This window comes from Pristiophorus japonicus, chromosome 1, assembly GCF_044704955.1.
Source record: "Pristiophorus japonicus isolate sPriJap1 chromosome 1, sPriJap1.hap1, whole genome shotgun sequence".
Lineage (NCBI taxonomy): Eukaryota > Metazoa > Chordata > Chondrichthyes > Pristiophoridae > Pristiophorus > Pristiophorus japonicus.
The window spans coordinates 377,472,519-377,489,041 of NC_091977.1; the positions used below are offsets into that span (position 1 = coordinate 377,472,519).

The 16,523-nt window shown below is 41.1% G+C and overlaps 1 protein-coding gene across 1 annotated transcript in view; it reads right to left on the reverse strand.

Annotated features, from left to right (window-relative positions):
• Positions 1–272: 272 nt before the first annotated feature.
• The window catches only part of zc2hc1a (zinc finger, C2HC-type containing 1A), a 95,917-nt gene continuing 79,666 nt past the window's right edge, over positions 273–16,523 (reverse strand). Inside the window, exons 8-9 of the mRNA XM_070891059.1 lie at positions 12,511–12,624; positions 273–9,685 (exon numbers count right to left, since the gene is read on the reverse strand). Of these exons, the coding sequence (XP_070747160.1) occupies positions 9,496–9,685; positions 12,511–12,624 (304 nt within the window). The 3' untranslated portion in view covers positions 273–9,495. The remainder of the gene's footprint in view (positions 9,686–12,510; positions 12,625–16,523) is intronic.

The following is a 16,523-nucleotide window of genomic DNA, read 5'->3' on the forward strand; positions in this document are numbered from 1 at the left end:
CAACTGCCTGCGCCTTGATCTCATTCTTGAGCTGACAAAGATACACTAAGATCCAATGTATACATTGGTTTATACAATTAAATACTTAACATATTACTATTCTCACACACAACGCCAGATATGTATTAAATGTTAACGGTGCATTTGACAGTTTTTAAAATATGTAAACAGTGGTTTATGCATAATTAATTATATAAGATCGAGTTTCAGCAAGACTTAGCAGCAGAGTTTTCCATAACAAAATCGTAGACACAAATGGATGTAAATCCCAATTGAAGCATGCACTTTATTACTAACTGGTCAAAATATAAAAAAATGTACAACATAATGATAGCAGAATAAAATTTAAATGGATAGAAACATATTAAAACACAAAGTAAACTACATTTTGTATGATTAATTTAAAAAATACCACACTTTTATGTCCTCATTACAATGAAATGTAGTTGCCTTGCAATTGGCTTGGTTTAAAAACACAATTAAATGGTGTAATGTTGAAGGTTTACAAATTAAACACCATCTCCATTTCAGCAAATTTCTTGCAAGAATAAAGTGATGTGCATGACGATAAAGAAACCCATTAAGAACGCTGAGGGAAGTGGTTTAAGGAAAGGGGTGTAAACGTGTTTAAGATTACAACACATATTTCCTACACACTTTCTCTTTATTATAAGGCTCTCAGTTAGTGTTCATTTATTAGAAAACTTCTGTCTGACTCCTGGCTTCTAATTTTCATTTTATGTTAGGTTAAGGAATTCCCACTTTAGCTTAAACCTTATTACAATAAACAAATTCTTACCGGCTACTTTACAACGAGAATCAAATACATCACATCATTGGAACAAAAATGATCACACAAAATACAGATAAATACATTACACACTTCAGTTTACTGCAAACAATGTACTAGTTAAAATACATTGCATAACTATTGAAAAGATTAACCCTTTGAGGTATGCAATAACATGAGACTAAATACATGTTTGACCGCAAATCAACAAGGATGACACACACAGTTTACTCCCCAAATACATGCTTAATTAAATAAGTGTACTTGTTCCAATTAGCTGCTTTTGTATAAAAGTGGCAAGTGCCAAAATACTACCGAGACCACACAGGCGAGCAGACAGTTGGCAATGAGCAATGGACGTAGTATGCAATATCTCAAAAAATATAGGATGTTTGAGGTGCAAAAACACAGAAAACAGTCACTTATTAAATCTAAATGTGATGAGCCTCTGAGCATTTCTTTAATTTACATTATAGTGTTTGAGTGATATGAAATGAGCAAATTAAAGCCATTCACTTTGTAAGATACAATTCTTCCCCAATCTTAAAATTATTATAAATTTCCCCTCCTTGACAGAATTAACTTGGGAGAGTCAAGACCTCTTTAAAAAGTAATGTATTTATATCTATATTAAAGTTATTACTATAGACATTTTCAAAGTTGAAATGTCCATAATTAGCTATTATACTTACCAATTCTAACGCCAGTAGGTGGTACTCTAAAAGGAGTTCCCGCCTTAATTTTAAGACTGCTGTAACATCACATGGTGCTGTGGAGTCTTGTGCCAGAATTTCTGTACAGCACCATCTGCTCTGTGGATTTGACCCCCCCCCCCCCCCCACCCCCAAGGTGCTGCTATGTTTGGGTTTGAAGTTTCCACCTATCTCTCACAACCACTGGCCTCTCAACATGGCTGCTATTATGCTGTGTCTGTATGTGGTCCACTGGATCCTGTTCCAGCAGTCTCCCTTCTTCTCTGAGGCTGGCTCCTTTTAATCTCTATACTGTCCCATCCCACTCCCCTTCAACTCTGCCTCTTGCATCTACACTCTCCATGCTCCATAATTTTTTATTTTCTTTATAATACTTTGAGTCGATAGCTCTGCTTCCTGCTGGCTGCATATAAAAAACATTTTTATTTCAGTTACATTCCTGCTCACTGGCTTCTTTTGTCACCAACTTTGCCTCTCCTTGGTTTGTTCTGAGCTTAGTTCTGTTAGGCTCCCTCCCTCTTCACCCTACCAGACAACAACTTGTATTTATATAGCACCTTTAACATAGTAAAACATCCTAAGGCGTTTCACAGAAGTGTAATAAAAAATATTTTGACATCGAGTTGCATAAAGAGAAATTAGGGCAGATTTGGTCAAAGAGGTAAGTTTTAAGGAGCATCTTAAAGGAGGAAAGAGGTAGAGAGATGGAGAGGTTTAGGGAGGGAATTCCAGAGCTTAGGGCCTAGGCAGCTGAAGGCACAGCCAATTATGGATGCTCAGGAGGGCAGAATTAGAGGAGCGCTGATATCTCGGGGGGTTGTGGGGCTGGAGGAGATTACAGAGATAGGGCGAGGCGAGGCCATGGAGGGATTTGAAAAGGATTTTCAAAACAAACAGTTCCCCTATATAAATTTCTCTCAAATGTAAGCTTGGGAGGTAAAAAGTGATCTTTAAGGATGTCTTAGGTGTAGGTTTTGGTGGCAGATTCCATATTTTCCTTATAAATCTGTAATTATTGCACTCCAACAGACAATTTGATAAGCAGTTAATTACCAGGTACCAAAATGCTAGACATTGGCACCGAGACCCTGGAGTTGTGCCAGCTTTAACCAAATCATCTGCAGGAGTCACCCCCTTCCAATATTTTCAGTTGATGACAATATTTTGAGATTAGTGCCTTGCCTGCCCCTACCTTACTCTACTCAAATTGAGGACTTTAGTTGGAATTTTCTGATGCTGCGAGAGGGAAGAGAAAGTAGGAGATACACAACAGATTCAAACGCAACTTCAGAGCAATCACAAAATGTTGTGTATTTTAAAAAGGAGCAGCATTCCTTAATTTGGGCCTAAGTTAAACATTTCAGGGTGAAGAAATTGCTCTTTTCTTTAGAGAGTACCTTTACAGCTTTATTATTGTGGGGTTGCATTTAGATTTTTTGATTTAAAGAAAATATGAAAAATGATTGCAGCAGCAATACAACAGAATGCTATAGCTGAAAGCTCTGCCCAACCTTCCCTCTGAAGTAGAGGCCTCTGCTCCCACTTTGTTTCTGAAATCCAGAAACAATGCTGAACTTCTCTGTGGAAGAACTTGTAGGATGGCTAGTGGACAGTATCTTTTGTGTGGACTTGGGAAACAAAAAAGGTAAATCATTTTACTGCAGTAAAATATAGAAACACAACAAAACTATACAGAGAATGTATTCAGTATAACATCTTGATTAATACAATGCTGACCTTGCTGCATGCAAGACAATTAGTCATTCTGTACTGAAAATAGGTAATCAACATAGCCCAATATCAGGATACTAATCAACTCCAAAGCATTTTTGTCCTTTTTTTTTTTGGGGGGGGGGAAGGGAGGGGGGAAGGAAGAGAGAAGAGGAGGGAAGAGAAAGGGAGAAATAGCGAGACATTTAATACATTTCTATTTGAAATCTTAAATGTTTCAAATGGTTAAACTTGAAATTTAAAGATCATTGGTCATTTATATCTGAAAGTTTACTTGCATTCCAACAGGACCAGAAAACACTGCAGTTATTCTGGCCAGTACCAAAAACTAATACTGACCAGCATCAGAAACTAATGCCGGTCACCTTGACCACTCAAATCTAACCGTACTTTTTATTCCACCTTAACCTTAATATGTCCACACTCTCTGGCTTCTACACCCTCCTGGGCAACCCATTACCATCCACGTAAATGATTTAAATCTAAACTGTCTATGAACATTCCCTCTTCTAAGCTTGAGTACGTAGGACCAGGTTCTACAGTTTGTGGCAATCTCAAACTGTGACTGTGGTTAAATTTATTGACTTCCTTAAGCATCTTGAACAACATCATAAAGAAATGACAGGGCCCCAGCTATTCACAATATAAAAGATTTTGATGAGGGAATCAAATGTAATATTTCCGTATTTGCTGACGACACAAAACTAGGTGGGATTGTGAGTTGTGAGTAGGATGCAAATTTGCTGCAAGGCAATTTTGATAGATTGAGTGAGTGGGCAAACACATGGCAGATGCAGTATAATGTGGATAAATGTGAAGTTATCCACTTTGGTAGGAAAAACATAAGTATTATTTCAATGGTGATGGCTTGGGAAGTGTCGATGTACAGAGGGACCTGGGTGTCCTTGTACACCATTAAAAGCAAACATGCAGGTGCAGCAAGCAGTTAGGAAGGCACATGGTATGTTGGCCTTCATTGCAAGAGGATTTGAGTACAGGAGTAAGGATGTCTTACTACAGTTATACAGGGCCTTAGTGAGACCGCACCTGGAGTATTGTGTGCAGTATCCTTACTGAAGAAAGGATATACTTGCCATAGAGGGAGTGCAGCGAAGGTTCACCAGACTGATTCCTGGGATGGCAGAACTGAGGAGAGATTGGGTCGACTAGGCCTGTATTCACTAGAGTTTAGAAGAATGAGAGGGGATCGCATTGAAATGTATAAAATTCTGACTGGGTGCAGGGAGGATGTTTCCCCTGGCTGGGAAGTCTAGAACAAGGGGTCACAGTCTCAGGCTAAGGGGTAGGAAATTTAGGACCGAGATGAGGAGAAATTTTTTCACTCAGAGGGTGGTGAATCTATAGAATTCTCTACCATAGAAGACTGTGGAGGCCAAGTTACTAAATATATTTAAGAGGGAGATAGATAAATTTCTAGAAACAAAAGACATCAAAGGGTATGGGGAAAAAGTAGGAATATGGTGTTGAGATAGAGGATCAGCCATGATCATGCTGAATGGCGGTGCAGACTCAAAGGGCCAAATGGCCTACTACTGCTCCTATTTTCTATGTTTTTATGAAGTATTGAATAATTACTTTGCCTCAGTTTTTACTAAAGAAGGACACTTCACTAGAGGAAGAGTTTAAAAATATTAATACAGTTGGGATAGAAAGGGGGAAAATAATTGACAAACCAGCAAAACCAAAAGAGGATAAACCCCTAGAACCAGAGGGTATGCACCAATGCATTCTGAAGGAAACCTGTGTGTGTTGTAAGTGTGTAAATAAAAGTTCCATAGAAGAGGGGAGAGGGCAGGAGGACTGGCTGACAACTATTTTTAAACAAATAATTTAATTATTAAATAATAAACACATTATTAAATAAGTAATAAAGAGTAGCTCAAAATTTGGGAGTTATGGACCAGTCAGCTTAATGTCAGTGATAGGAAAGATACTGGAATCTATACTAAAAGTGACAAAAGAGCATCTAGAGATAGAAAATATAGTAAAACATAGTCAGCATTGTTTCTAAAAGGCTAAGTCATGCTTAACTAACCTGTCGGAATTATTGGAAGCGGTAACGAAAAGAGTAGACAAGAGTAATGCGGTAGAGGTCATGTACTTGGATTTTCAAAAGGCCTTGGATGAGGAACGACATGGTAGGCTCATGACATATGTTAGGGCATGTGGAGCTAGGCAACAAATAGCTGAATGGATAGCAAATTGGCTAAAAAATAAAATGCAGAGAGTAGGGGTAAAGCATAGTTCTTCAGATTGGAGGAATGTAGAAAGAGGTGTTCCACAAGATCAGTGCTGGGACCACTGTGACTCATAATTTACATTAATGATTTGGACTTAGGAATAAGTAACTAAATATCAAAATTTGCGGATGATACTAAACTGGGGTTAAACCTAACACTGAGGATTACTTGCAGAATGGGGGCAGTTTAGTAACAAATGAACTTTAACATAGATAAATGTGAAGTGATGCACTTTGGTCGGAAAATAGAAGCATTGCCTACACCGTTGAAAATAAGAAACTGAATGGGGTAGAAGAGTAAAGGGATCTAGGGATACAGGTGAGCAAATTATTAAAAGCAGCATTGCAGGTCAGCAAAACAATAAAAATGCTACCAAAGCACTGGGATTTACTTCTAGGGGTATAGAATTCATCAGTAGTGAAGCTATGTTAAACTTGTGTAGGATCCTGGTCAGGCTGCACAGTTCTGGTCTCAATACTACAAATGGACCTCGAACCACGAGAGAAAGTGCAAGGAAATTTACAATGATGGTAGCAGAGATGACAGTTATCGAGAAAGAGTGAACAGGTTTGGGTGATTTTCTTTTGAAAAGAGAAGACTTAACAGGAACCCGACAGGAGGTCTTTAAAATTATGAATGGATTGGACAGAGTAGATGTGGAGAGAATGTTTCCAATTGTGGGAGAATCCAAAACCAGGGGCCATAAATACAAGATAGTTACTAATGAATCCAATAGGAAATAAGGAAACATTTCTTTACTCAGAGAGTGGTTAGAATGTTCAGCTCACTGCCACGGTTGAGGCAAATAGCTTGGGTGCTTACAAAAGGACACTAGACGAGTACATGAGAGAAAAGGGAATAAAAAGATATGCTGAAAGACTGAGATGAGATAGATGAAATGGGAGGAGACTCATGTGGAGGATAAACACCAACAGACTAGTTGGGCTGAATGGCCTGTTTCTGTGCTGTATATTCTGTGTAATATCACAATGTTCGACCCCCGTCCCAGGGGGAAGCACTCCTGCTCCTCCTGGCCTACAAGCAGTGCTATAAAGGCACTTGCCTTCTCCCCAAAGCTGTCCTTGTCTCCATTCAGCTGCCGGGTTTTGTGAGGCCTGGGATACCCCGCAGGCCACAGTTAAACCTTAAAACAGGTTAAATCAGAGGCTGAGCATCTCATTAAAATTTTAAATTGTCAATTTGCCTTCTGGGAGCAGGATGGTTGCCCGCTCCTTGCTCCGCCTCCATTAAAGCCAGAAGTAGACGGGTTGTGGTAAGGTTTCAGATTTTTTTTAAATGGTAATCACTGACCTGACCCGACCCCAACCCACTCGATTTTGGGTGTTAATATCTATTATCGCATCCTGGGATTTACCAAAGATCCTTCCATTTCCTTTATCTTTATATGGTCAGGTCTCTTTCCGGTACATGGATAAAATGGCTGATAAAGCAGTCCTTTAAGGATTTAAAACCTATTCTTATTTTGTTCTGCTTTTTTAAACAAAAATGTAAGAAGTGCTACTTACAAGTTTAAGATGGAAAGAGCAACGTCAATTAGCCGATAGTAACATTGAAAAACCATTGTAAATTGTTGCCAAACATATTCAAGATTCAATGTCTGCACAGAGCTTTTATTTTCCCCTAACAATTGAGAAACTGAAAAGTTATTTTTGTGTAAACGGCGGCTTATTTTCCATCTCAATCTCCATCACGTCCTTAACAGGGGCCTTAAGATTACTCCATGTGATACCAGCATAGGAATATATATAAAACTCTCTTCTTTTTAAAAAGGTCTGAAACCATTTAAAATAGAGGAAGGAATGTTATTAAAGTACATTAAGCGTTCTTATACCATTATTCCATTCTGCAATTTCCAGGCCATTATTTAATGCATTTACTGACAGAACGGTGTTGGTGTTTAGCATATTCTATTACGGAGTTATTTTCAATCTCCCCACTCAAACATCAAACACATTAAAGATCGAAAGAAATTATATTTCTATAGCACCTTCCACAATCTTAGGATGTGCTCATAGCCAATGAAGTACATTTGTAATGTAGCGAAATATGACATATAGCAAGAACCCACTAAACAGCAATGAGATAAAATGACCAGATAACCTGTTTTTTTTAATGTTGGTTGAGGCATAAATTTTGGCCAAGGCACCAGATGAAATCTCCTGCACTTCTGCAAATAGTGGCATGGCATCCTTAAATTTCACCTAAAAGGACAGACAGGTCCTTGATTCAATATCGCATGTGAAAGGTGGCACCTCTGAAAGTGCAGCACTACCTCAGTACTGCATTGACATGTCAGCCTAGATTACATGCTCAAGCCTTGGAGTGATGTGTGAACCCACAACCTTCTGATTCAGTAGTGAGTGTGCTACCAGTGTTGCGGTTGGCACCTTAAGTAATTACTTTACACAAATGTGAAAATAACTATCCTTTCATTTTCAGCACAACACTTGTGATATTGAGATAATAAATCAATGAATAAGCATGCACATCCTGATTAGGAAACATCTACACTGGCTACCTTCTATGTGGGAAAAGTCAACGAAGTTTAAGAGTTCCAGAAAAATTGTCTTACCTTTTATTTTATTCAAGAAAATCCAAAGAGTTGAATGCTTGAACATAATATATTATTGGATTTACTTTGCTCATTAGAAACATCAGATAATTCACATGAAGCATCTTTTACTCATGTGAAATAAACACAGTAGCACAATGGGTACTAATAGACCATTAAGACATAACACATCAATACTTCAGGTAAGATTATAAGAAAAAAAAATTTCAACAGCAATAAGCTAGTATATGTCAGTTTTCCAGCATTGTATAACTTGCATCTGTGGCCTGCAAAGTTTATCTTTACAGTTCTGTGTTGTCAAAATAATCTGCAAAGTACTAGTAATAAGTACTTTCCTTTAACAGTATACCACCTACATGCTTAATTATTTCAGATTATTACAGAAGCAGTCAGCAGTTTAGATACACTCTGCTAACTGACAAAATATTTGTTTATCAACCTAAAAGGCCAGCTGTAGACATTTACCAACACGATCGGCTTTATAGTGGCATCTTCTATAAACACTTCATTTTGTATTTGCATAATTTGCAGTAGCCACACATGTATTTTTTTATCAATCTCTACGATAAAGTGGCATATGTGTACACTAGATATAAATTAATGAATAGTTACACGAGGTAAAGTTAATACTTTGACCTTGATAAATTATTTGTCTGATTTCAAATTTCATTTGTGAGGAAGCTCATTTAACTCAATTTACTCTTCTGTTATGTTCATAGTATTTTTAGTTCAAATCATTCATTGCCCAACATAACATTTCCATTTGTGTTACCAAATTCATTTTGTACTCAATGAATGGCAGGTTGGCTATTATATTTGGATCAAAAGCTCACTGCTGAGCCACAACATAAAGGTTAGGGAAAGTTTTTCCCAATTAAACTGATGGAGTTCATTATACTCCATCATTATTTAAATCACCAAACACAAACAGGAAAATGCTGAATTTTGCTTTTACCTAGCTACTAGAGGAATTTTCTCTATATTACATACAGTGGACACTCATTCACTAAATGCTTTGCCTCTCCCACCTTATAAATAACATTCATGATGAAGGCACCAGTCTGATTCTCTGCAATTTTCAATTTTAGCGCATTGCAGGCAACTTAAAAAAAAATCTAAGAACTCTGCTATAATGACATTGCCATTTTTAAACAATCAATGCAGAAATGAAGGATTTGTAACAAAATTAGTGTTCCTTGCTATTTCATGTTTGCTATATTGCACAACCTAAAGTTCCAAGATTACTTAGTGGTAATTTTTATTTACAAAATGCATTGAGTTTTTTGTGTTAATGTTCATACAACAGCTGCTTACCCTGCTAATGTATTGAGCAGTGCAATGCTTATATATGATGAACTTTGAAAATTGCATTAACATATTTTGCTTGGAAATATTTATACTGCATGATCAAAGGGTCACCCTTCTCACTCCACATTCGCAACAGAACTTTGCGCACTCCACAGGATACTTGGTTCCACATTCATGACAAAATCTCGGCAGTTGTTGACCAGCTGAACTTCTAACATTGCCTTTCATGATCCCATCATTAAAACTCAGGGAATGATCCCTGGTATCTAAACCAGATTTCATACTGTTCCTGAAAAAGAAAAGTGTAATTTATCTGAATGAAATAGCAGGATTTCAAGCTTCAACAAATAGCAATGTTTCAAAAATAGTTCAGAACAGCCAATATTAACTTCAATATATTTTCAAAGTATCTGAAGCAAGGTTCATCCTTAATTCATTCACAATCCCCATGGGTATAACTGCATTCCAATATCATGCACTGTTAATGCTAAGACTTAGTTCCTCAGTACCTTCAACTGTATTCCTTTCTGGTCATAGCACAACTAACACCATGCTCTGCCCACGCTGAATTTAAAATGCACTGTAATGGCTGTAAATCAACGTTTTCCTTAGAAACTTGGAAAATGTGCTTCTCCTATACATTTTTTTCAAATCTGAGGTGCAAATTTCAAAACAGATTCATGACAAGTCTAACAATTTAAGAAGTGGCAAGAGCAGCAAGGTTATGGGGACACTTCCAAGTCATATGCCATCCTGACTTAAACATATAGGGTCCAAGTTTCCACATGATTTGCTCCTGATTTTTAGGAGCAACTGGTGGAGAACGGAGTATCTTAGAAATCGCAATTCTCTACATTTAAGTTTTCTGCAGTTCTAGTCATTTAGAACAGTTTCACTTTTGAACAGAATTTTTTTTTCCAAAAGGGGGCGTGTCCGGCCACTGACGCCTGATTTGAAAGTTTCCACAGTGAAAACGTACTCCAAACTAACTTAGAATGGAGCAAGTGAAGATTTTTGTAGGCCTGAAAAAACCTTGTCTACACATTAAAAAATCAGGCGCAGGTTACAAATTAGGCGTCGGGAACGAGGGGGGGGGGGGGGGGGGGGGAAGAAGGGAAGTCATTAAATTCTACAATAAATCCTTAGTTATACTTATACAAATAAATCCAACCTGAATAAAAATTTATAAGCAAAGAAAAGATTAAATAAACCATGTTCCTACCTGTGTGAAAGTGCTTCAGGCAGGGAGAATGCTGCAGGAAGCCTCACAAGTTGAGGCAGCCGTTCCCGCAAGGGGGGGGGGGGGGGGGGAGAAAGGCAGGGAGGAGGCAGCCGTTCCCGCCGGGGGGGAAACGCAGTGAGGGCCCGACCGACCGACGGCAGCAGTCGTTCCCGCGGGGGTAGGGGGGGGGGAAACGCAGTGAGGGCCCGACCGACCGACCGACGGCAGCAGTCGTTCCCGCGGGGGTAGGGGGGGGGGGGGAAACGCAGTGAGGGCCCGACCGACCGACCGACGGCAACAGTCGTTCCCGCGGGGGTAGGGGGGGGGGGAAACGCAGTGAGGGCCCGACCGACCGACCGACGGCAACAGTCGTTCCCGCGGGGGGGGAAACGCAGTGAGGGCCCGACCGACCGACGGCAACAGTCGTTCCCGCGGGGGGGGGGGGGGGGGGGGGGGGGAAACGCAGTGAGGGCCCGACCGACCGACGGCAACAGTCGTTCCCGCGGGGGGGGAAACGCAGTGAGGGCCTGCCCGACCGACGGCAGCAGTCGTTCCCGTGGGGGGGGGGGGGGGGGGGGGGGGGGGAAACGCAGTGAGGGCCCGACCGACCGACGGCAACAGCCGTTCCCGCGGGGGGGGGGGGGGGGGGGAACGCAGTGAGGGCCCGACCGACCGACGGCAACAGCCGTTCCCGCGGGGGGGGGGGAACGCAGTGAGGGCCCGACCGACCGACGGCAACAGCCGTTCCCGCGGGGGGGGGGGGAACGCAGTGAGGGCCCGACCGACCGACGGCAACAGCTGTTCCCGCGGGGGGGGGAATACGCAGTGAGGGCCCGACCGACCGACGGCAACAGCTGTTCCCCCGGGGGGGGGGAAACGCAGTGAGGGCCTGCCCAACCGACGGCAACAGCCTTTCCCTCCGGCGGAGGGAGGGGGGGGAAGGCTGCAGGAAGCCTCAGAAGTTGAGGCAGCCATTCCCGACGGCAGCAGGGGAAGGCCCCCCCTGCCGTCGGTCGGGCCCGTTGGGAAACTGCTGCCTCAAATTTTGAGGCTTCCTGCAGCCTTCTCACTGCTGCAAGAAGCCTCAGTGCTGATCATGGAAGGGCAATGTGCTTTTATTAAAAAATGAACAGCTGCAAAGAACTACAAAAATGGCTGAGTGCCAATGTTTCCTTCACACTGCGCGTGCACGAATGCTCCAACGCGCACGCGCAGGGTTGCCGGCACGAAAAAAACTCATTTAAATTGTACCCGCCCCCTCCTACTTACAAATCGGCGCGAGTGGTAGGTTCCGCCCCCCTGGGCGCCACGCCAAGCTGACATCGAGCTGCAAAGCGCTCGAGAATAGCGCGGTTTTCGGCACGAAAAACGGGCGCCCAGCTCGGAGGGGCGCCTGTTTTGCTGCGTGTGGAAACTTGGGGCCATAGTGCTGTTCCTTAATTGTTGCTGGGTACAAATTTTGGATTTTCCTACCCAATACCTAAGCTGAAAATCATTGTGGGAGCAGCAGTTCAATAAGGCCTTCTCAGGGCAACCTGGGATGGGCAATAAATGCCAGTCTTGCCAGGGATATACACATCTCAAAATCAACAAATGAAAAGAATCCTAGAAATTTTCAACTACAACAAATTATAGCATTTCTTTGAAGCATACAAATTATAAAGACACAAAAGGTACACACTTTATTCTCTTTCTTTAAACCTCCAAAAATTTCAAAATATCAGCAACTCATTTTATTAAAAAAAAAGACTATAAGCTTCACATTGAATCCCAAGTAAAAACCATCAGCTAAAGGTGAATTCTCACTATACTTTATTCGGGATATTAAAAAACTAGTTTCAATAGAACAGATTCCTTCCTTTCAAGTTACAGAATATTAAACACTATGCTACCTTATATAATTCTCAGCACTGTAGGTCTTTTTGTTCACCGAGACTGTTGCAGCAACATTCCTAGTTCCACTGGGTGGTGTTAGTGTTCGAGACCTGATGCTACTTGACAAACCTCTGAAAATAAAATATCAAAAACAGTAAACATTAAGGGCCTGAACTTGGTCAATGCTAAGGCCCGCCGAAAGGAACGGCGAGAGACCTGGCTGTACTTTGGCGGGGAGATTCCTCAAAAAGATCTGCAAAGACCACTCAGCGGCAAAAAAAAACTTACGCCCTGAATGTGGGCGGCAGCAGGCGGGAGCTCCCAATCTCGGCGGCAAATGCAATCCTCGTCAAAGTGCCGCCAAGGATTGAGTCAGGCCCAGGGAGGGGAGACACATAAAAATAAAAATTTACACAAAAAAAAAAACACTGGAAAACCTTCAGGGGACCCCATCAACCTGAATCGCTGTAAAAAAAAAAAAAAAAAAAGTTTACTAACCTTTTTTTGCAGGTCTTCATACTTACCGTTGAGGTTAGACCTGCCTCCACGCAACGGTCCTTTCCCCTGCTGTCGCCGACTCCCACCCTGAAGAATCTGGCAGCTCGGCAGGCGGGAGGACACTTACGCGATAGCGGACGCCAGCGGGCGGTTCCCAGCGGTCCTCCCCTCCTGCCGGCGGGAGGCCTAGAGGAAACTGGCACCGAGGGGAGACCGCCCAAAAAACTCGGCGGCAGTGCACCAAGTTCAGGGCCTAAGTATTTATGAATAAAAATATTTAAAGCCCAGCAGATTTCCATTTTTCTCAAAATTAAGGACAATCTTTTGAGGAACGTAATGCGCACAGCTTAGAGGGAACATTGTTACAATGCCCCAGTAAGCCATCATTTTAGCTTCCATGTAATAAGGGCATTCTGGAGTGGAGATTTACAAATAAAAGTGTTCCTGTATTGACAGTATAGCAACCAGAGTCCCGTTTACCCATCTGCATCGCAAAATACTAATTACAAAGAACACTGGTTAAGCTCTAGTGTTCCAACTTATACACCTCAAGAAACCTCAAATTGCCCATCTGCACATCTTATTTTTTCTTCACTTTTCTGGAGCTTCTATCAAATTTTAAATGTTTGCATAAAATGTATGAATCTTATGTGAAATAGGTGTGGGCAGTTGCAGTCCTGTTCTTAGGTAAATGAGATGGACCTAAAGCAGAAGACTTGACTCACAGTTTGTTGCTCAATTGGCAATTAATGGAGAGTACTAGTTAGATCTTATTTGAAGTAGTGTTTAGTTTTCGTTGCCTCACCTTAGGAAAATTGTACTGGCCTTGAAGAAAGTCTAGTGGTTATCAGGAGGATATCAAAGGCAAGCCTCTTAATTCCAGGTAAGAGCCTGGGTAAACTTGGGTAATATTCCCACCAGAGATAAATAATGAAGTGAATTGACAGTGGCAGATATGGAATGATTCTTTCCACTAGTAGGGGAAACCAGAACAAGGTGACAATGTAAAAATAAGAACTAAACCAGTTAAAAGAAAAAAGGAAAGAAAAAAATTGAGAATGTGGAATTCTACCATATATGTAGAATGAATAGAAGTGTTTAAAAGGCAGATGCGTATTTATGGAGAAGGGTAGGATTAAAGATAGAGCTGCCATAGCCAACAAACATTTTCCTCGGCGAGGCTATAGGAACAGCACGTTTCTGGGCAAAGTACAAGGAGCTGTTTTTGGAATAGATTATGTTTATATTGGGTACCTGGAATGGAAAAGTATTTCATTTCCCAGTATTAACATCCTTTATCTTGAACAGCACAAAAAAGAGATAATAGAAAATAATGCTTTTCTGACAAATATTTGACGGTGATTCGAAAATCCATATCAATGATTTTTTGATGATGGACATTTGGCACCAAGCTGTAAGTGAAAAAAATAAACTTGCTAAATTTGAATTCAGTATGATTCAGTAATATTAATTTCCCATAGCTAAATAGTTGCATTTCATTTTTTTTCAAAATAATGAAATAGATTAATGAGAAAATTCAGTTTTATTTCATCAAAACTCACATCTATAGTAATCCATTAAAAAAGTTTAAATACATTTAATTTAAAGATACTATACTTTTGTGTTCAAAATATACGTGTACATAATGAGAAGTCAACTGTGCACAGCTCTATAACACATACTTTACAAATATGGTATCCATTAGCCTTTCTTCCATAGCGTCAATATTTAATTAAACTAATCACCCAATATTCATAGCCATAATATATTCAAAGAAATGGCAGACCAATTGAACAAGTACTTTGGGTCGGTATTCACTAAGGAAGACACAAACAACCTTCCAGATATAAAAGGGGTCAGAGGGTCTAGTAAGAAGGAGGAACTGAGGGAAATCCATATTAGTCGGGAAATTGTGTTGGGGAAATTGATGGGATTGAAGGCCGATAAATCCTCAGGGCCTGATGGTCTGCATCCCAGAGTACTTAAGGAGGTGGCCTTGGAAATAGCGGATGCATTGACAGTCATTTTTCAACATTCCATAGACTCTGGATCAGTTCCTATGGAGTGGACGGTAGCCAATGTAACCCCACTTTTAAAAAAAGGAGGGAGAGAAAACAGGGAATTATAGACCGGTCAGCCTGACATCGGTAGTGGGTAAAATGATGGAATCAATTATTAAGGATGTCACAGCAGCGCATTTGGAAAGAGGTGACATGATAGGTCCAAGTCAGCATGGATTTGTGAAAGGAAAATCATGCTTGACAAATCTTCTGGAATTTTTTGAGGATGTTTCCAGTAGAGTGGACAAGGGAGAACCAGTTGATGTGGTGTATTTGGACTTTCAGAAGGCTTTCGACAAGGTCCACACAAGAGATTAACGTGCAAAGTTAAAGCACATGGGATTGGGGGTAGTGTGCTGACGTGGATTGAGAACTGGTTGGCAGACAGGAAGCAAAGAGTAGGAGTAAATGGGTACTTTTCAGAATGGCAGGCAGTGACTAGTGGGGTACCGCAAGGTTCTGTGCTGGGGCCCCAGCTGTTTACATTGTACATTAATGACTTGGATGAGGGGATTAAATGTAGTATCTCCAAATTTGCGGATGACACTAAGATGGGTGGCAGTGTGAGCTGCGAGGAGGATGCTATGAGGTTGCAGAGTGACTTGGATAGGTTAGGTGAGTGGGCAAATGCATGGCAGATGAAGTATAATGTGGATAAATGTGAGGTTATCCACTTTGGTGGTAAAAACAGAGAGACAGACTATTATCTGAATAGTGACAGATCAGGAAAAGGGGAGGTGCAACGAGACCTGGGTGTCATGGTACATCAGTCATTGAAGGTTGGCATGCAGGTACAGCAGGCGGTTAAGAAAGCAAATGGCATGTTGGCCTTCATAGCGAGGGGATGCGAGTACAGGGGCAGGGAGGTGTTGCTACAGTTGTACAGGGCCTTGGTGAGGACACACCTGGAGTATTGTGTAGAGTTTTGGTCTCCTAACTTGAGGATGGACATTCTTGCTATTGAGGGAGTGCAGCGAAGGTTCACTAGTCTGATTCCCGGGATAGCGGGACTGACATATCAAGAAAGACTGGATCAACTGGGCTTGTATTCACTGGAGTTAAGAATGAGAGGGGATCTCATAGAAACGTTTAAAATTCTGACGGGTTTAGACAGGTTAGATGCAGGAAGAATGTTCCCAATGTTGGGGAAGTCCAGAACCAGGGGTCACAGTCTAAGGATAAGGGGTAAGCCATTTAGGACCGAGATGAGGAGAAACTTCTTCACCCAGAGAGTGGTGAATCTGTGGAATTCTCTACCACAGAAAGTTGTTGAGGCCAATTCACTAAATATATTCAAAAAGGAGTTAGATTCAGTCCTTACTACTAGGGGGATCAAGGGGTATGGCGAGAAAGCAGGAATGGGGTACTGAAGTTGCATATTCAGCCATGAATTCATTGAATGGCGGTGCAGGCTCAAAGGGTCGAATGGACTACTCCTGCACCTATTTTCTATGTTTCTATGTTTCTTGAAC